Here is a 22037-nt window from a genome sequence, read left to right as displayed (position 1 = left end):
CATCTCCTCAATGGAGGAGATGGCAAACCGCAGGAGAATCCGCAGAAAGAATTGACATGTCAATTCTTTCTGCGGATTGAAAACCGCGGAAAATTCCGCACCGTCTGCACTGCGGTTTTTGATTCCCATAGGGAATCATGGTACTGTACACCGCAGCAAGGACCCGCAGCGTGTGCACACAGCCTGATATCTATCCCCTGTTTGAGGCATCCCTGGTGCGATGGCATGCGATATTATGCCAGGCCACCTAATCAGCAGACATGCTCAGGCTGCAGAGAGGTAGGAGGCATTTCTCAGGGCTCCAATCCAGTGGCCAATGGACTGGATCATTCAAATTTATTTGCACCAACTCTATATCTGTCTGTTCCGTGTCTTCAGACAGATACCAATGAAGTTTTCAGACGCGGCCGTGAGTCTCTACTAAATTGTGTACAGACATCACGAAACAATCACTGACCTCAGGGAGACCAGTCAAAGAAAACACTGCGGCAGCCGGCAAAGGCGCTCAGCCAGTGAAATCCTAGGTGCATTGCTCCCTGGGAAATACGAATATGCAAATAAAGTCCGTGGAGCCTCATTTAAGAGTCTCAAACACGGGACTAGCCAGAACTTCCTCCAGGGAAGGACCCGGCCAAGGGGTGGCTCCTTTCGGAAACCACTATTACCACCATATTAAGTGGCCCTTTAAGTCAATATCCAGCTCTTTACGAGTTTACAGATATGACAAGGGAAATACCAAGGCCAGGTATCCATCCACAGACAGCTGTTTCGGGGTGTTGCCCCTCATCAGTGTGGAGTAGGATTCTGGCTAGGTGGGAGCAATGCCTAGTAGACCAACATCACTCCTTGGCTGGGTCCTTCCCTGGAGGAAGATCTGGCTAGTCCCGTGTTTGAGACTCTTAAAAGAGGCTCCACGGACTTTATTTGCATATTCGTATTTCCCAGGGAGCAATGCTCCTAGGATTTCACAGAGCGCCTTTGCCGGCTGCTGCAGTGTTTTCTTTGACTGGTCTCCCTGAGGTCAGTGATTGTTTTGTGATGTTGGTCTACTAGGCATTGCTCCCACCTAGCCAGAATCCTACTCCACACTGATGAGGGGCAACGCCCCGAAACAGCTGTCTGTGGATGGATACCTAGCCTTGGTATTTCCCTTGTCGTATCTGTAAACTCGTAAAGAGCTGGATATTGAATTAAAGGGCCACTTAATATGGTGGTAATGGTGGTTTCCGAAAGGAGCCACCCCTTGGCTGGGTCCTTCCCTGGAGGAAGATCTGGCTAGTCCCGTGTTTGAGACTCCACGGACTTTATTTGCATATTCGTAAATTGTGTACAGAAAAATTCCATGGGGTGTGGCAAACCCCACCTCACCAGCTGAGGGTTAAAGAAGTACAGAGATGTTGTATTGTAGGAAACTATGAACATACGAGGTGGTCCTCAGCGATTGATGGCACTCATCACCCCTGACTAGATGGACAATCCCAGGAGAGCAGAGCTTTCCATAACAAAATAAAAGTTAAAAAATAAAAAACCATGAAGCCAGCGCTGCCTATGGTCAGCACACAATGCATAAAGTGCACATATTAGTTTCTATAAAATAAAAGTTATACTGAAAAATTTGACGTGTGAAGTGACATTTTCCGTTTGTGCCCCAATATCCATCACTGATCCATCAACTCTTGTAAATAATTTATTCAAAATCTTTCATACCTGTTATCATAAATTAGTCGGGGTCTATGTACGCTCACTAGAGGGGAGGGCGCACTGCTCTGCAGCAGCCTGTGTATCGACAGTGCTAGGCCACAATTTCCACAGTCCTGTGGTTATCCGGGGTCCGGAGAGCCACAGGGTGCATAACACCAGTCCAGCCCTCATCACAGTGCTTTGGACAGATAAAAAAAAACACAAAGTTAGGTGCCCGTGGACGAGTTCTGTGACACTTTGTACATATTGTCTGCACTTGCGGACCTGTACAGAAAACCCTAAAAGCAATACAAAAACGTATGTGGCTTCTCTTCTTCCTCAGATGGGGAGCGGCTGCTGCGGCGCAGCTTCTGGTTTCATTGCTTGTCCTTCCATGGTTCCAGAAGGGGCGTCCGGTTCTGTATCCGGGGGCTTTGCAGGGCTCTGGGTGAGTGGATGAACCATGGACATGTGAACATTGAGGTTATGGGCCTTCTCAAAGCGCTTTCCACACTGGTCACATGCAAACTCCAGGTCTGCCTCGGCCTTGTGCTTGGTCATGTGGTATTTCAGGGACGCCCTCTGCCGGCATTGGAAACCGCACACTTCACATCTGATAGGAGAAAATACAAGGATGAGACCCTGGCAGAAGAGAGACAGGCAGCAAATCCAAAACTCACTGCAGCTCCCCTGCCCAGTGCCTGCACATCTTCTGCCCTGTGCCTCCAGCTCCTCTGCCCTGTGCCTCCAGCTCCACTGCCCAGACTAAACCCCATGACTCTGCAGTCACGTCCATACATCCCCTGCTGGCTGATACGTATTCTGTAGGGGACAGATAGACGGGCGAGAGACTAAAGCGCAGGACGAGGATGCAGGAGCTGTAGTAGTGACGGTGAAGTAGAGAACAATAGAATATTATACACCACAGCAGAAAGTCTGGGAACATTCACTTGTATTGTAAGTCAGTCACAGACAGTGAGCCGAGGTATGGATTCATAGGATATCACGTTGCATACATACACTCACTGGCCACTTTATTAGGTACACCTGTCCAACTGTGTGTTAAGACTTAATTTCTAATCAGCCAATCACATGGCGGCAACTCAGTGCATTTAGGCATGTAGACATGGTCAAGACAATCTCCTGCAGTTCAAACCGAGCATCAGTATGGGGAAGAAAGGTGATTTGAGTGCCTTTGAACGTGGCAAGATTGTTGGTGCCAGAAGGGCTGGTCTGAGTATTTCAGAAACTGCTGATCTACTGGGATTTTCACGCACAACCATCTCTAGGGTTTACAGAGAATGGTCCGAAAAAGAAAAAAAATCCAGTGAGCGGCAGTTCTGTGGCCGGAAATGCCTTGTTGATGCCAGAGGTCAGAGGAGAATGGGCAGACTGGTTCGAGCTGATAGAAAGGCAACAGTGACTCAAATTGCCACCCGTTACAACCAAGGTAGGCAGAAGAGCATCTCTGAACGCACAGTGCGTCGAACTTTGAGGCAGATGGGCTACAGCAGCAGAAGACCACACCGGGTACCACTCCTCTCAGCTAAGAACAGGAAACTGAGGCTACAATTTGCACAAGCTCATCGAAATTGGACAGTAGAAGATTGGAAAAACGTTGCCTGGTCTGATGAGTCTCGATTTCTGCTGCGACATTCGGATGGTAGGGTCAGAATTTGGCGTAAACAACATGAAAGCATGGATCCATCCTGCCTTGTATCAACGGTTCAGGCTGGTGGTGGTGGTGTCATGGTGTGGGGAATTTTTTCTGGGCACTCTTTGGGCCCCTTGGTACCAATTGAGCATCGTTGCAACGCCACAGCCTACCTGAGTATTGTTGCTGACCATGTCCATCCCTTTATGACCACAATGTACCCAACATCTGATGGCTACTTTCAGCAGGATAATGCGCCATGTCATAAAGCTCGAATCATCTCAGATTGGTTTCTTGAACATGACAATGAGTTTACTGTACTCAAATGGCCTCCTCAGTCACCAGATCTCAATCCAATAGAGCATCTTTGGGATGTGGTGGAACGGGAGATTCGCATGAGGGATGTGCAGCCGACAAATCTGCGCCAACTGTGTGATGCCATCATGTCAATATGGTCCAAAATCTCTGAGGAATGCTTCCAGCACCTTGTTGAATCTCTGCCACGAAGAATTGAGGCAGTTCTGAAGGCAAAAGGGGGTCCAACCCCTTACTAGCATGGTGTACCTAATAAAGTGGCCAGTGAGTGTATATGTAAGTACAGACACCCACCCATTGAGACACCAAGACATACAGACCCCCACAGAGACAGACACCCATACCCATCCAGATGTAAAAGTTTGGACAACCCCTAGTGAAAATTACTGTTATTGTGAACAGTTGAGCAAGTTGAAGATGAAATGATGTCTAAAAGGCCTAAAGATAAATATGACATTTCCTTTGTATTTTACGCAAAAAAAAAAAAAAATCTTTTACATTTTAAAAATTACAAAAAGGAAAAGGAGTTGATGCAAGAGTTTGGGCATCCTTAGAGATTTGTGTGCTCAGATAACCTTGACCAAGGTTTCCAACCTTAACCCCTTTCCGACATCGGGTGTATAGTTACGCCAATGTCGGTCTACCCTCCCTTTGACGTGTGCTCCGGCGGTGAGCCCACATCTTTCCCGGTACGTCAGCTGTTTTGAACCGCTGACATGTGCCCGCAATAGCCGCGGGTGGAATCGCGATCCACCTGCCACATTTAACAAGCGCTTCCGACAATCGCGCTCGAAATCCGCATGTTTGATTTTTTTCAATTTGTCTAATAAAGATTTTGTGCTATATTTATAAAAAAACACTCCTATTGTTCTCCTTTTTGAATATGTGCATTTTGGAGTTGTCTAGCAGCGGCCAAGTGTAGGTTTCTAACTAACGCATCAATATGAGTCTGGGTTTTTGCATATTGACATACGTATACGTCATAGGTCATAAAGGGGTTAAAATGTAAAAGATGAAAAAATATATTTTTTTTTTGCCAAAAAACCCCAAAAACAATGGAAATATGTCATCTTTAAATTTTACAATCACCGCTACAAGGTCTGTGAAAAGAATCCTAAAAAAAGAAGAGATACTGCCCAGCAGTCAATTTCTTTAAACAGTGGGTACGGAAAGTATTCAGACCCCTTTACAATTTTTCACTCTTTGTTTCATTGCAGCCATTTGATAAAATTCAAAAAAGTTCAATTTTTTCCTCATTAATGTACACTCTGCACCCCATCTTGACTGACATCAGACCAGAGAATCTTATATCTCATAGTCTGGGAGTCCGTCATGTGTTTTAGCAATCTCTATGCAGGCTTTCATATGTCTGGCACTGAGGAGAGGCTTCCGTCGGGCCGCTCTGCCATAAAGGTCTGACTGGTGGAGGGCTGCAGTGATAGGTGACTCTGTGGACTTTCTCCCATCTCCCTACTGCATCTGTGGAGCTCAGTCACAGTGATGTTGAGGTTCTTCTTTACGTCTCTCACCAAGGCTCTTCTCCCACGATTGCTTGACGGCCAGGTCTAGGAAGACTTCTGGTGGTCCCAAACTTCTTCCATTTAAGGATTATGGAGGCCACTGTGCTCTTAGGAACCTTGAGTACTGCAGAAATTCTTTTGTAACCTTGGCCAGATCTTTGCCTTGCCACAATTCTGTCTCTGAGCTTCTTGGCCAGTTCCTTTGACCTCATGATTCTCATTTGGTCTGACATGCCCTGTGTGCTGTGAGGTCTCATATAGACAGGTGTGCGCCTTTACAAATCAAGTCCTATCAGTTTAATTAAACACAGCTGGACTCTGAAGGAGTAGAATCATCTAAGAAGAATCACAAGGAAATGGACAGAATGTGACTTACATATGAGTGTCTGAGCAAAGGGTCTGAATACTTATGACCATGTGATATTTCAGTTTTTCTTTTTTAATAAATTTGGAACAATTTCTACATTTTTTTTTTCAATCAAGATGGGGAGCAGAGTGTACAATAATGAGAAAAAATGAACTTTTTTGAATTTACCAAATGGCTGCAATGAAACAAAGAGTGAAAAATTTAAAGGGGTCTGAATACTTTCCGTACCCACTGTACATTTGTAGGAGGAATAACCGAGGGACAGCACAAGAAAGATGTAAGAAAAGGCAACCCAGATCTGAGACTGAGGAACAGAGGCGACACTTACTGTAAGGGTTTAGCTCCCGAGTGCCTCATCTGATGCACAGATAAATGCTTCCTTTGCTTGAACGCCTGTCCGCACTGGTCACAGATGTAATTCCTCTCCTCTGGGGGAAGAAATAGGGGGCATTAGGCAGAAGAGGTTGGAGACGTGCAGGATGGAGGAGGCGCAGCGCTCACCGGTGTGGATCAGCTTCACGTGTCTCTGCAGGTAGCGATCTATCATGAACACCTTGTTGCAGCCGGGGTGAGGGCACGGCCGCTCCCGCACCTCTTCATGATGTTCCTTGATGTGCTTCTGTAACAAAAAATCATGACATTGTCCTACTGCAAAAATTAAAAGTAATCCTCTGCATGGAACAACAGTGATGTGATGAACGCAGGGTGCAGAAGCTGCTCTGGTTGTGCAGAATTAGAAAAACATGGCTGCTTTCTACCAGACACAGCGCAATACCAGTCCAGGGGTTCTTCTGGGAAGTGAATAGTTTGACCTCCAGCACCCCACACGGACTGGGGACAGATGTGACGCTGATTTTGGAAGACAGCAGCCGGACTGCCATGATGCAGCGTCAAGGCATCTGACCAAAAGGTGAGAGGCGGCTCTCCCGCTCTATCCAGTGGCTACTGAGCGCAGCCATGGCAGATGGACTGGGAAGCGCAAATTGATCAGCACCAACTCTATTTTAGGTTCCTTCCAAAACCTCCATTGCCCAGGCTGTCCGATTTATTTACCTTCATCCCATCGGCTCCTCGATAGACGGCAGTGCAGCCTTGGTAAGGACACTTGTAGATTGTGGGGAGCTCCTCTCTGCAAAACAGAATGAATCACTAAGATGTCTTATTGTATAAGACCCCAAAAACTCAACATCCTCTGCAGGGAAAGTTAGGAGGCCCCATAACATTTTACTGGCACCCCGGCGTCTTGTATGAGACACGTAACTGAGGCAGAATGCGGACAGTGCCCTTCGGTCCCAGACATCACTCTGACCTCTCTCGCTTAATCTTCTTCTTCCAGCCCGGTTTTGGTCCCGGCTTCTTCCTTACTTTGGGCTCTTGGGATTTCTGGCTTTTCCTCGGTCTGGTCTTCCTAAGCCGGGGCCTAGAATCCAGAAAAGAAGGAAGTGAAGGTATAAACCGTACAAAAGTAATACCGCAACCAGAAGGTGAATTCAAGACAAAGATGCATGAACCGGACATCTATTAAGTTCATGGAGGGTGTGTGAACAGATGCTACAAAGGATCAGATTTGGAAGGGCAAAACAGGAATATTTATATACGTGAGGTGATTGGGGTAGCGTGTCCGGATGAGGAGCTGAGCGGACACAGGCAGCGCTGGCTCTGTGCTCCTTCAGTAGCTCAAAGCAGTGGACAATGGCAGGAGAAACCTGCATCATTGCTCACCACAACTTCAGGCACGGTCCGGGAAACAATGGGGTGTGTCACCAGGAGCAGCACCAGGCAGAATACCGGTCTTCTTACCGGCGCCCGGGAAAATCCAAGATAGCCGCCGCGGCACTTACCATGCAGCCGGCGGCGTTGTGGAGTACTCTGATCTCCTGAAGCATAATCGGACCTCACAGAAGAGGATCCTCAGCACAACGGAGCAGGCAAAGAAGGAAGCAGGCAGATCACCCAGGATCCCGGAGAAAACAGACGCTAAACCGTAAGTATATGCACCCGCACCTGACATAGGGCACCTCTCCATCCCCGTCACAGAGACCACACTAAAGTCCCTGCTAGGAGGAGATCTAAAGTGGCCATACACAGACATTACCTCAGCCTTCACTGCAGAAAGACTTTGGGCACATAGGGGACAGAACAGCCCATATTGAGGAAAAGCTGGAGGAGTCACCACAGCCCACAATGAGGCAGATGAGTAGATCACTGCTCTAAAACTGAAGCTGGAGGACCGCTCCAGACGCAACAATCTGCACTCCAGGGGGACTCCAGAAAGCGTTGCTGCTGACGCGTTGAAGGAGTTCCTAACGGATTACTTTACCGCACTAAAAAAAAAGGTCTATTATGAGGCGGAACAGCGAGACCTCATAATAGACAGAGCGCACAGAATCCCCAAACCCAAAATTGCCCCCGCCTCTGTGCCCAGGGATGTAATTGCCAGGCATCATTTGTACCACTTCAAAGAAGCCATCGGTAAGGCAGCAGCGTGCGGACCGGAGCTCCGGGAAAGGTTCAAGAGCATCCTGGTGTTCACCGACCTCTCCACCGTCACCCTGAACAGAAGGCGGGAATTCTTCACAGCCACCAAGATCCTATGGGATCGTGTACAAATGAGGCTACCCAGTGGTCATCACCAAGAACGGAGCCACCCAGGTCCTGCTTTCCCCCCAGAGGCCATGAAGGGACTGAATAGTACGTTCAAAAGATCCCTGATATGGAAAGAGGCCCAATCCCTAAAAGCAGAAGTAACCCACCTAAATAGCACCGGCGCCCCCAGACTGCAGCATAGGAACTTCCCAAATGTATTTCATTCTCATGCAATTGACAAAAAAAAAAAAGAAGAGGAGTAGTAATTGCGATAAAGAACACTGTCGCTTTCCAGCTAATCACCAGTGTAGTGGACGATGAGGGCAGATACGTCCCCTTAGTCTGCACCATCAATAACAAGACCTACACCATTGTGTCTATTTACGCCCCTAACTCCAGGCAGGTTTTATTTATTAAAGACACCCTGGCGGTAGTAGCAAAAGTTAAAAAAGGCGCCATGTTTATCTGTGGGGATTTTAATATCACCCCCTGTCCTAACATTGATAAATAAGTACCCCCTCAAAAGAAAGAAAATGCCCGATCACGCTCACAGACCCTCCTAGCTGAAGATCTCTACGATGTCTGGAGGGTTCTGCAGCCTCCGAGCGGGATTACACCTTCTACTCACACTCACATAGAGGTTGTTCCAGAATTGACCTAATGGTCACAGATAAATGGTTATTACAGGACATTCAAACGGCCGCGATAGGGAACATCACCTGGTCGGACCATGCCCCATCTCCTGCCAAATCATAGAGATACAACTACCCGACATATTTCCCATGGACTAAATAACTACCTAATTACATCCCAAATAGCGTCCCAAAATAAAAAAGCGACACTACGCCAAATAGAGGAAATTAATCAAACATACCTACACTAGAAGAGACACAAACATAGCCCCACAAACACAATATTCCAAGAATTACAGAAACTAAGGTAAGAATTATACCAACTAACAACACAAATATGAGCACAATCTACGGAAAAGCAAAGCCAAATATTACTGGCAGGGAAACAAAGCGGGCAAAATATTAGCCAATGAAATCAGAGCCAAAATGACCAAACAAAGATTATCCCACATACAGGACGACCAAAAAAACGTAATAAATAACCCAAAGGAAATCGCCAATACCTTCTCACATTATTATTCCTCCTCACTCTATAATCTACAGGAAAATACCGCAATCCCACAACCCACCTCCCAATTAATAAATCAGTTCTTAGAGAGCGTAAAACTTCCTAAAATACCCGAGCACACATTACACATATTGAGTCACCAATATCCCAAACAGAAATGCAGCAAACAAATAGGAAAGAAAAACAACAAGTCCCCCGGCCCTGAGGGTCTAACGAGAGAATACTTATAAATATTTCAAGACATAGTAAAACCTCACATGACGGTAATTTTCCAAAATTTTATGCAAACCGGGAAAATTCCAAAAGAGATGATTCAGGCAACAATTATACCCCTCCCCAAACCAGGAAAAAACCCTGATTGGACCGTCAATTTTAGGCCGATTTCATTATTGAAATACAGACCTTAAAATTTACTCCAAAATCCTGGCTAATAGGATCTCGGAAATAATCCCGGCCTTAGTGCAGAAAGACCAAGTGGGGTTTGTTAAATCTAGACAGCCACTGGATGGTACGAGGAGGATGATCGATATCATCCATAGAGCCGGGGTGAGCCGGACCCCCTCTATTCTACTCTCTTTAGATGCCGAAAAGGCGTTTGATCGGGTGCACTGGGGGCTCTTTTTCAAAGTGCTGTCCAGATTTGGGTTTGACCGTAATATACTTCGAGCCCTCTATACTCCGAGCCGTCGCCCCGCTACACTCCGAGCCGTCGCCCCGCTACACTCCGAGCCGTCGCCCCTCTACACTCCGAGCCGTCGCCCCTCTACACTCCGAGCCGTCGCCCCTCTACACTCCGAGCCGTCGCCCCTCTACACTCCGAGCCGTCGCCCCTCTACACTCCGAGCCGTCGCCCCTCTACACTCCGAGCCGTCGCCCCTCTACACTCCGAGCCGTCGCCCCTCTACACTCCGAGCCGTCGCCCCTCTACACTCCGAGCCGTCGCCCCTCTACACTCCGAGCCGTCGCCCCTCTACACTCCGAGCCGTCGCCCCTCTACACTCCGAGCCGTCGCCCCTCTACACTCCGAGCCGTCGCCCCTCTACACTCCGAGCCGTCGCCCCTCTACACTCCGAGCCGTCGCCCCTCTACACTCCGAGCCGTCGCCCCTCTATACTGTAACCCGTCAGCTTTAGTTCTTAGTTCAGGAATGATGTCAGGCACATTTGATATCACTAATGGAACGAGGCAGGGGTGCCCACTCTCTCCCAAAATATTTGTGTTATTAATCGAACCCTTAACTGAAAAAAATCAGATCACACCCTGGGATAGCTGGTATTAATTGGTAATGTAGAGCACAAAATCGGGCTACATTATTTTATCCCTTATCAATCCCGAAGAGTCGGTCAATAGCGTAATGGAAGTGATAGACTCCTTTACCCAAGTATCATATTATAAACGGAATGTCCCTAAATGCCAAAATCTGAATCTAACACCCTCCGTGCCGCACCCTGTAAACCTTAAAACTAAGTTCCCCTTTAAGTGGGATAATGAAAACATAACCTATCTTGGAATCCACTTAGCCACCGCAGTAGATAGAATGCTCTCATTAAATTATGAGGCTCTGAGACAGAAGATCAAAGGCGACATGCTGCACATGAGACAACACGACATGTCCTGGTTAGGAAGAACAGCGTCTGTAACAATGTTCATAATCCCCCAGATACTGTACGTATTCCTCAAAGCGTTACAAACAATCATTTTAAAGTATATATGGAAGGAAAAACAGCACAGAGTTAAAGCAGATATATTACATATCCTAATAAAAGAGGGAGGACTGTGCTGCCCCTCAAGGGTGAGGTATTATAGGGCAGCCATATTTGAACAACTGAGGTTGATGTGGAATGATAAGGATGACAGACACTGGATAGAAATCGAGAAACATCTCGTAAAATCCCCAAATGTTGCATTGTTTTTTTACTAGCATAACATTACCGGGCCTAATTCCGGCGATGATAGGAAATTGTGTCTGCCACCAACGGTGGAAACAGTGCTGGGAGTGTGGAGCATTCTAATCAATAAACTGCATATTATTAATTTGGCGCTGTCTAAAGCCCCCATAGAGACTTTGGAGATGTGTATTCTGGACCTCCAGATTCGTAACTGGAAATCCCTAGGAATACCACTGGTTGGAGACATGTATGAGGGAGGAATATTGTTATCCTTCTCTACGATGCTGGAGGAGACGTTCCCCTCTCTGGATTCATATCTCCACAAGTGGGAGGCTGATCTTGCAATATGATCCTGGCTGCTACATTCAGGATGGATTGGAGAGGGGAGAGTTTAGTAAGAGAGAGACCGATTGGTAGAGATTTGCTGTATTCCAGACGAGAATGAGTAAGAGCTACAGTAAAAGTTTTTGCAGAGTCAAAGGTGAGAAACATGGATTTTTGTGAGTACTCACCGTAAAATCCTTTTCTCCGAGACGCTCATTGGGGGACACAGAGACTGTGGGTGTGTGCTTCTGCCGTCTGGAGGCTGACACTAAGTATACAAAAAAAGAGTTAGCTCCTCCTCCGCCGCATACACCCTCGCCCCCAGACCGGGCGTAACTCAGTTTAGTGCATAAGCAGTAGGAGAACGCGCCTTAAATTCAGGCAAGAAATTATACGTCTGGAAAAGGGACCACCCTGATCCTTACATAAGGATTTGTATAACTCAAAATAAGCAAAAGTCAACTGGCTAGTAGGGTGGGTGCTGTGTCCCCCAATGAGCGTCTCGGAGAAAAGGATTTTACGGTGAGTACTCACAAAAATCCATGTTTCTCCTTCGACTCATTGGGGGACACAGAGACTGTGGGACGTTCTAAAGCAGTCCCTGGGCGGGATCTTAGCTCACCCAATCCATGCTATTTTGCGCCCCCGATTAGAGGTGCGCAACTGCTGCCTGGAGAATCTTTCTTCCCAGGCTTGCATCCGAGGATGCCTGGGTATGTACGTTATAATGTTTGACAAACGTATGCAAGCTGGACCAGGTAGCTGCTTTGCACACCTGTTCCGCTGAAGCTTGGTGTCGCAGTGCCCATGAGGCACCCACTGCTCGAGCCGAGTGTGCCTTGATCCCTGCCGGAACCGGCGTGCCACTAATTTCATAAGATTCTTGGACCGTCAGGCGAACCCATCTGGCCAAAGTCGCTTTGGACGCAGCGAGCCCCTTCCACCGCCCTTCTGGGATCACGAATAGAGAGTCTGTCCGGCGGAAAGGAGCTGTCCTTGTCACATACCTCCTAAGAGCTCTCACCAGATCCAAGGTGTGCAATGCCTTTTCTACCCTGTGCACCGGTGCCGGGCAAAACGAGGGTAAGACAATGTCTTCGTTGATATGGAATGCAGAGACAACCTTCGGCAAGAAGGGAGGAGCTGGCCTTAAAACTACCTTATCCTTATAAAAGGTCAGGAACGGCGGTTTACAAGATAAAGCCGCCAATTCCGAAACCCGCCTAATAGACGTAATAGCTACCAGAAAAACGACCTTCCTGGACAGGTAAGGTAAGGAGACTTCTTGTAACGGTTCGAAAGGAGCCTCCTGAAGGGCCCTGAGCACCAAGTTCAGGTCCCATGATTCCGTTGGCGCTTTATAGGGGGGTACTAAATGTGCGACCCCCTGCATAAACGTCCTAACCTGCCAGACCGAAGCGACCTTTCGTTGGAAAAGCACCGACAGAGCCGAGATCTGCGTTCTGAGCGAACTCGGAGCCAATCCTGCGTCCAGCCCTGCCTGCAGAAAAGCCAGTACGTTGGGGATCGAAAAAACCAGAGGAGCCACTCCGCGATCTCTACACCAACTTCCCAAGTCCGATGATATACTCTCGCCGAGGAAGGCTTTCGGGCACTCACCATCGTGGCTACCACATCGCGCCTGAATCCTGCCTGTGTTAACAGCCAAGATTCAATGGCCACGCCGTCAAACACAGGGCCCCTAAGTTCGGATGGTAGATCGGCCCCTGGGACAGCAAGTCCGGCCGATCTGGGAGACGCCAGGGTACGTCCACCACTAGCTGAACCAGATCTGCATACCAGGCCCGCCGAGGCCAGTCTGGGGCCAGCAGAATTGCTGGAACCTTCTCTCTCCTTAACTTCCTGATGACTCTTGGAAGCAGAGGTAGCGGGGGGAACAAGTACGGGAGACGAAACTGGCTCCACGGAAGCACCAGAACGTCTGCTGCGATTGCCTGCGGGTCGAGGGATCGAGCGACGAACCTTTGTACTTTGGCGTTCTCTCTGGATGCCATAAGGTCCACGTCCGGTGTCCCCCACCGTTGGCAGATCTGTTGAAAGACCTCGGGATGCAGGGACCATTCCCCTGCCGCGACCCTCTGTCGGCTGAGAAAATCTGCCACCCAGTTTTCGACTCCCGGAATGTGCACGGCTGAAATTACCACGCGGTTCTTCTCTGCCCAACGCAGTACCAGCCCGACCTCGCGCATGGCTGCCTGGCTGCGTGTGCCCCCTTGATGGTTGACATATGCTACTGCTGTAGCATTGTCCGACTGAATGCGCACCGGCCGGTGTCTCAGGAAACACTGGAAATGTTGCAGGGCCAATCGTATTGCCCGTATCTCCAGAATGTTGATCGGGAGAATTATCTCCTGAATGGACCACCGCCCCTGGGCTGTGTGACTCTGGAAAACTGCTCCCCAACCATGCAGGCTTGCATCGGTCGTCACCACCAACCACTGCTCCGGGGGAAAAGGTTTCCCCTGGACCAGGGACGAGTCGCGAGTCCACCACCGGAGTGAATGTCGGACCAGCGGAGACAACTTGCACCGATGACTGAGAGACAGCAGCCTCCGGTCCCATGCTGACAAGAGCGCATGCTGAAGCGGACGGAGATGGAACTGGGCAAACGGGATTGCCTCCATCGCCGCCACCATTCTGCCCAACACACTCATGCCGTACCGGATGGGTCTGGTGCCCGGCTGCAGAAGGTTCCGTACTCCTTGCTTGATTTTTCGCGCCTTGTCCTGAGGGAGGATCACCAGCCCCCGGGAGGTGTCGAAAATCATGCCTAGGAACACGATTCTTTGGGCTGGAACCAAGGACGACTTGCTCCGATTGATCAACCAGCCTAGACGGGCCAGGGTATCCAGCGTGATACTGACATTCTCCTGGCACGCCTGAAACGACGGCCCCTTTACCAACAGGTCGTCCAGGTAAGGTAGTACCGTTATGCCCCGAGCATGCAGGATGGCCATAACCACCGCCATTATCTTCGTAAAGACTCTGGGAGCAGTGGCCAGACCGAAGGGCAGAGCAACAAATTGAAAATGTCGCCCTCCGATCGCAAAACGCAGGAACCTCTGGTGTGGAGGAAAAATCGGAATGTGCAGATATGCATCCTGCACATCGATCGAGGCCAGGAACTCCCCTGGATCCATGGCTGCAATGACCGAACGGAGGGATTCCATCCGGAACCGCCTGACTCTGATGAATTTGTTCAGGATTTTTAGATCTAGTACTGGCCTTACTGTCCCGTCTTTTTTGGGGACCGAAAACAGGTTGGAGTAAAAACCTTGTGCCTCTTCGCTTTTCGGCACTGGGACAATGACCCCGTTGCGCCGTAGCGTCATTATGGCCTGTAACAAACCCTCTGCCTGCGATACTGTTCCGGAAAACCGGGAATGAAAGAATCGCCGTGGCGGGAGTCCGACAAACTCTATCTTGTACCCGGACGATATCAGTTCTGCCACCCAAGCGTCGCGTGCCACTGCGACCCAAACGTGGCTGAACCTTAGTAGGCGTCCGCCCACCCTGTCGTCCGTAGGTACGAAGCGCCTCGAGTCATTTTGCTGGAGGCTTTTGGGATCTGGCCCCCCTCGTTCTGGGCAAACGGCCTCGGCCTCTGCCCAGCGGATTGGCTCTGTAAGAGGTTTGCCTTTCCCTAATCTGACCATCATTTGCGGAGGTGGATGCTCTGGCCGAAGTCCCCCTCCAGGGGTTACGAAAGGGCCGAAAACGCCTCTGTGTCTGCCTGAATGCTGGCCAAGTCCTCTGCTGCGGGAGGAAACTACTCCTCCCCCCCCCCCGTGGCTTCTGAGATAAGCTTATCAAGCTTCTCACCGAACAACCGATTGCCCTGAAAAGGCAATGAGGTCAAGGATTTTTTGGAGATAGAATCCGCTTTCCACAATCTCAGCTATAATGCTCGCCTAACGGCGATCGCATTTGCTGCTGCCACAGCAGAACACTCGGCCGCGTCCAGAGAGGCGCTGACGAGAAAATCACTTGCCCCTGATATCTGATTTGTAACCTCCAAGACCTCCGCAGGCAGATCTCTGTCTTGGAGGGCATTATGCAGAGCGTCCGCCCATGAAACCATGGCCTTAGCCACCCAAGTAGCCGCAAAGGAGGGGGCCAGGGCCGACCCCGCTGCCTCATACACTGAGCGGGCAAGCCCCTCTATAAGGCGATCAGTTGGGTCCTTGATAGAAGAACCGCTGGGTATCGACAATAGCGATCTTGACGCCAAACGTGATACCGGTGGGTCCACTACTGGCGACTCCACCCATCCTTTATGGAGTTCAGGAGGAAACGGATACTTTGCTTGCAGCGCTTTTTGCATTGCAAAACGCTTATCCGGGTGTTCCCTATGTTTCTGGACTAGCTCCTCGAACTCCGGATGCGTGGCAAACCTTCTATGCGGTCGCCTGGTCTTCTTGAAGGAGACCTTGTGACCTGAGGCCGTGGACACATCGTCCTCGATCTCTAATGTCTGGTTGACTGCCTCAATGAGGCTGTCCACCGAGTCTTGGTATCCCAGGCTTTCTGGATTCCAGGCCTCCTCTCCCTCCTCCTCGCCCTCATCCTGCTCGCTTCCCGAGCTCGGCGACGGGGAACGAGATGCCCTAATACCCGCCGCCGAAGCCCCAGAGGGTCCGGCCGACGGGGAACGAGCTCTTTTGCTATGAGCTTGTCTGGTGCTGGAGCGGCCTCTAACGGTCGGAGGGTCCTGAGACGTGGACGAGCTGTCTTCCGCTGGCAGACCACCATCCTTGTCCCTGCCCGGGCCTCGAAGAGACTCAATTGCCCTTGTAAGGGACATCATAGAGTGTGATAAAGACACCGCCCATTCTGGGGGGTCCTGACTTCTGGGCTCTGCAACAATGGGGGGCTCCTGGGCTCGCTCCGACTCGCAGGCTTCACAAAATTTATCCGGCTGCGCCTTAGGCAGCCTGACCCCACAGGAAACGCAAACAGCATATAGGAAAGAATGAGCTTACCCTTTGCCAGACATATTGCAGGGTAGGGTAGGAGGAGGAGGATAACCCCTTCCTTGACCACTAGTGCGGCACTCGAAACGGGGTTGCACTCACCCACCGGTAATGTCCACCTTGCGTCTCTTCCACGGGGCGTGCGGCGTTACTCGTCGGGGCACTTGCGGCGCACTCCGGGAGATAGGCGGCGGCTTCCGGCCGCACTTCGCGAGGAAATGAGGAGGGGGAGGGAGGCGGAGCTCTCCGGTAACTGTGCGCGCCCGCCGCTCTCCGCCCCCGGAAGTTAGTGGGCGGGGCTTCCGGCTACCCCCGGAAGTCGGCGGGCGGGCGCGCGGAACTCCGGACCTCCCCATACAGCGGGGACCACAGCCGCCGCTTCTGGCTGCACTACACGTGCGGCATTCGAGGGAGGAGGGCGGGAGCTCCCCGGTAACTGCGCGCGCCCGCCGCTCTCCGCCCCCGGAAGTTAGTGGGCGGGGCTTCCGACTACCCCCGGAAGTCGGCGGGCAGGCGCGCGGAACTCCCCATACAGCGGGGACCACAGCCGCCGCTTCTGGCCGCACTACACGTGCGGCGTTCGAGGGAGGAGGGCGGGAGCTCCCCGGTCACCATTACAGCGGGGGCCGCAGCCGCACTCCACGCCCATCAACCAAGAAGGTGAGCCGGGCCGCCGTGGGTCTGTGGTGCTCTCAACCCCATCCCTGGGCAGGGAGGGGGAGGCTACCCGGTCTTCAACGCTTCTATCCCTTGGCTCACCTGCGCCTCCAGGACCACCCCTGGTCTCCTACCTAGGGGTGGTAGGGGCATTAATGCATTCCCACGTTGCAGGAGAGTAACAACGTGGAGGATCACTCACACGTGCTCGCCCGCTGGGGTTCATGGGGAACCGAATCCTCTTATCAGGATGCGTTCCACCTCTTTAAAAAATAACAAAGAAAAATGGTTGTCTGGGGAAAAGTCCCAGATGTGTCCCTCGGTGCGGGAGAGAAAACACGTGGAGGGTTACTCACACGTGGTCGCCCGTTGATGATTTGGGGAGATCGGACCCTCTCTATAGGATCCGTCGCCCCTATCTTATCTTCATAGAAAGAGACCAAAAAAAAAAAAAAAAAAAAAAAATCTAGTCTGGAGCTCCAGACTGCGTGTGCCTCCATCAGACACTAAGCAAAAACTGAGTTACGCCCGGTCTGGGGGCGAGGGTGTATGCGGCGGAGGAGGAGCTAACTCTTTTTTTGTATACTTAGTGTCAGCCTCCAGACGGCAGAAGCACACACCCACAGTCTCTGTGTCCCCCAATGAGTCGAAGGAGAAAAAGTCAAAGTCTCGAGATGTTTTTGAGGTGTAGGTGACATGAACAGGTGAGTGGATGTGGGTGATGAAGGAAGGCTCGGAATCAGGTATGACCCCAAGACAGCAGGCATGCTGCGGGGGAGTAATGGTGGAACCACACACATTGGATTTAGCTAATAGTAGATCATTAGAGACTTTAGTGAGGGCAGTTTCAGTAGAGCGTAAAGAGCGGAAACCAGATCAAGAAAAGACTGATATGAGAGATAGCGGATAAGACAGGAGTGGACCAAGTATTCCAGGAGTTTAGAGATGGAAGGAAGAATAGAGACTGGTCTGTAGTTAGCAGCTGCAGTTCTGGTTGAAGGATGTTTTTTAAGTAATGGATGTATGATGGCTTATTTAAATGATGAGGGAAAGATATCAAAGTTAGGTGAGTGTTGACAGCCGGGAAAAGAGACTGGAGGAGATGTGAGGGAATAGGGTCACTAGTGCAGTTAATAGGGTAAGAAGATTCAAGGAGCCTGGTCACTTCTTTTTCTCTGACCGGTTCACACCAGAAAGTGAGCTAGATGCAGTGGGGGAGGGAAGACAATACATTAGGAGATTTGGAGGAAATTGCCTGTCTGATATGGTCAGTATTTTCTTTGTCAGCGCTGAAAAGTTGATGGTGGAGGATGGTACTCTTGGATTGAGAGGGAATGAAAAGTGTCAGAGTCGTTTAGGATTGTTGGATAGTGAGGTGTTGAAATAGCCTTGCTTCGAGAGGTGAACGGCAGAGTTGTATGTTTTAAGCATAAACTTATAATGCATGAAATCTTCAGCCAAATTGGATTTTCTCCACAGACATTTGGTGCACCTGGAGCAACGCTGGAGAAGATGTGTTTGCAGCGTGTGCCAGGGTTTCCGCCATCTGTGCCGAGTTGTTCTATGTGTAGGCAGTGCAGCTTCCTCCAGGGCACATTGCAATGTATCATTATAATCCAGAAGGTTAAAGGAGTTAGAAATGAAAAAGTCATGGAGATGGAGAGTTTGTTAAACACTGACTAAGAGTTCCAGAGGGCACAATTGAAGGTGACAGAAAACAGAGAAGGGGAATTATTATGGTTTACAAGATGGAAATCTTCAACCATTGCAGACCCATCATTTTTCATTCCCGGCTCATGGATCCCACCATCATGTCCCACAACAGTTTACCTCTTCTCTGGATATGGTTCAAAGGAGTCATCTGAAGACAATAAGGCGTCTGCTCTGCGTTCTCCGGCATCTCTGCTGTGGCAGTCACTATATGAGAAGAAAATGCCATTACAGTAGACACCGGAGCACTATAGGCACCAGTATAACCCAGTCTGAACGCCCAAAGTCCACGCTGGAAAGAGAACTTTCATACATACAAGAACATCCTCACCCGTCTGACAGGTCGATGTCCACATCCCTTGTAGGATCAGTAGTCACAGGAGACGTTCTACCATCATATCCTGCAGGAAGAAAGAAGAACTCACAGAAGGCTGCAGCGGCACCGGGAGTCAGCCTCATACATGTGCAAACTACACGGCACAGTTACTGTATTATTCTTTATTTATTATTACTATAGCGCCATTTATTCCATGGGGCTAGGAAACATGCAAAATCATAAAGCTCCAGAGTATAATACAGGATGTAACTGAGGATCAGTAGTGTAATGTATGTACACAGTGACTGCACCAACAGAATAGTGAGTGCAGCTCTGGGGTATAATATAGGATGTAACTGAGGATCAGTAGTGTAATGTATGTACACAGTGACTGCACCAGCAGAGTAGTGACTGCAGCTCTGGGGTATAATGCAGGATGTAACTCAGGATCAGTAATGTAATGTATGTGCACAGTGACTGCACCAGCAGAATAGTGAGTGCAGCTCTGGAGTATAATACAGGATGTAACTCAGGATCAGTAATGTATGTACACAGTGACTGCACCAGCAGAATAGTGAGTGCAGCTCTGGAGTATAATACAGGAGGTAACTCAGGATCAGTAATGTAATGTATGTACACAGTGACTGCACCAGCAGAATAGTGAGTGCAGCTTTGTAGTATAATACAGGATGTAACTCAGGATCAGTAATTTATGTACACAGTGACTGCACCAGCAGAATAGTGAGTGCAGCTCTGGGGTATAATACAGGATGTAACTCAGGATCAGTAATGTATGTACACAGTGACTGCACCAGTAGAATAGTGAGTGCCTGCTCTGGGGTATAATACAGGCGGTAACTCAGGATCAGTAATGTAATGTATGTACACAGTGACTGCACCAGCAGAATAGTGAGTGCAGCTCTGGAGTATAATACAGGATGTAACTCAGGATCAGTAATGTAATGTATGTACATAGTGACTGCACCAGCAGAATAGTGAGTGCAGCTCTGGAGTGTATTATATGATATAATGTCTCGGTGGCTGCACTGATATTTAATATATTTCACTTTTACTTTATTAAGTTTTTGTAAAGACTAATTGATTACGTTTATGCGACATGAATGGCGATCGGCTCCGGCCATCTTACCCTGCGCTGAATCTGTCTCGGGACACAGGGCCATCGGGGTCTCCAGGGGAAGTGCGGGCCATCTGATCTGGGCTGGAGGGTACCCTTCCCTTCCAATATCAGCAACAGCCGGGGAGGCGTCCATCCTGTCCGGCAGCATATACCCCAATGTGGCAGTGTCTGCAGCTCTGACGGTATGAGGCCCATTTCCACTTTGTGCCTTTGGATTTTCCGTATCTTGCTGCACTTCTGTGAGGTCGGAGTCTGTGTCCATGATGTAATCGTGCCCCTCGTTGCAGCCCCATACTGCCCGAATGACGCCACAGTATTGTGCGGAAAGCACTCGCTGCAAGCTGGGCACGGAGGCGCATCCGCCCGCGTGGCGATGGGTCCAGTTCACCAGACCGGTCATGCACTCGGGGCTTGAGGTGATCAGATCTGGAAATGTAGAATCACATATGAACCAAATGCACCAGCATCGCTTTCCAGCCATGATAGTCTGCTGTATTGTATCAAATGCTCAGCTGTGAGAAGCATTAGGCCTGTGCAGCCCCTGCAATGGATCCTCCTTACCTGCGCAGGGCCCGCTGCTCAGAGTCTCAGCACTGTGCACGTGATCACTGAAAATGCAAAACAACAAATAAAAAGTCATATATCACTGGCACCACAGCCGCATATACAAAGCAAACAAGGGGGTCCGCAATGGGGCCCCAGCTGCCATGAAAGCCCATGTGCACCCCATAACTGCACCATGCATCACGAGGTCTGCGATGGTGAGACGCAAGACCTCCACCTCCGTCTATCCGCTCCCATGTCTCGGCTGGTACTGCACCATGTCATCTGACCAGTTAGACGGCGGATATTAGAGATCTCTGATCCTGGACGATGCCGCAGAGCGTCAGCAGGACCACCCAGTGAAGAACTATAGGGGGGCATCTATTCTCCTAAACTTGGTGAGGGGGGTCTGTCTGTCATAGAATCATAGAATCATAGAATCGTAGAGTTGGAAGGGACCTCCTGGGCCATCTGGTCCAACCCCCTGCTCAAAGCAGGATTCGCTAAATCATCCCACTTATGCTGCATATAATATACATAGTTTACCTTACTGCACCCACCCTGTGGCGTTGCCGTGCGGAGCGGTCGGGGAGATATTCACTCTCTGCATGAAGGTGCGTAGCACGCTGCGGCACTTGTAGAATTGGGCATGGCAGTTCTTACACACGAACTGCGGCAGCCGAGGGTCCTGCTGTACGGAGACGCCGACCAGCTGCTGGAAGTCAGCGAAGAACACCTGCTCCATCCTCCGCTGCTTCTCCGAGCTCCGACTAGTGACCGGCACCTTCCCAAAGACCTGGCGCAGACTGCGGGAAGAGAACTTCCCATGGCACAGCCGGCAGTGATCGGAGCTCAGCGTCCGGCCGAAGGCTGAAAGGAAAAACGGCAAAGATGGAAACAAAGTGCAATTTATCTATCAGCCAAGATGTGCTCTGTGCAACACCCGACAAATGTGATATCGATGACATTGTCATATGGAGATGCCATAGGTTTATTATCATACCTCAGAGCTGCACTCACTATTCTGCTGGTGCAGTCACTGTGTGCATACATTACATTACTGATCCTGAGTTACATCCTGTATTATACTCCAGAGCTGCACTCACTATTCTGCTGGTGCAGTCACTGTGTACATACATTACATTACTGATCCTGAGTTACATCCTGTATTATACTCCAGAGCTGCACTCACTATTCTGCTGGT

The 22037-nt window shown here is 49.8% G+C and overlaps 1 protein-coding gene across 2 annotated transcripts in view; it reads right to left on the bottom strand.

The window, feature by feature from the left end:
- Positions 1–1674: 1674 nt before the first annotated feature.
- ZNF276 (zinc finger protein 276) overlaps positions 1675–22037 on the bottom strand; it is a 55114-nt gene continuing 34751 nt past the window's right edge. For both annotated transcript variants that reach the window (XM_073583849.1, XM_073583856.1), the window contains exons 2-11: positions 21394–21703; positions 20852–20898; positions 20300–20716; positions 19168–19237; positions 18957–19043; positions 6846–6956; positions 6590–6665; positions 6038–6155; positions 5865–5964; positions 1675–2293 (exon numbers count right to left, since the gene is read on the bottom strand). In XM_073583849.1, the coding sequence (XP_073439950.1) occupies positions 2020–2293; positions 5865–5964; positions 6038–6155; positions 6590–6665; positions 6846–6956; positions 18957–19043; positions 19168–19237; positions 20300–20716; positions 20852–20898; positions 21394–21703 (1610 nt within the window). In that variant the 3' untranslated portion in view covers positions 1675–2019. The remainder of the gene's footprint in view (positions 2294–5864; positions 5965–6037; positions 6156–6589; positions 6666–6845; positions 6957–18956; positions 19044–19167; positions 19238–20299; positions 20717–20851; positions 20899–21393; positions 21704–22037) is intronic.

The sequence above is a fragment of the Dendrobates tinctorius genome, unplaced genomic scaffold (genome assembly GCF_039654945.1).
Source record: "Dendrobates tinctorius isolate UK_male_01 unplaced genomic scaffold, ASM3965494v1 ptg000009l, whole genome shotgun sequence".
NCBI classification, from domain to species: domain Eukaryota; kingdom Metazoa; phylum Chordata; class Amphibia; order Anura; family Dendrobatidae; genus Dendrobates; species Dendrobates tinctorius.
The sequence above is the reverse complement of the archived record's forward strand: the minus strand, read 5'-3'. Positions and strand labels throughout refer to the sequence as shown.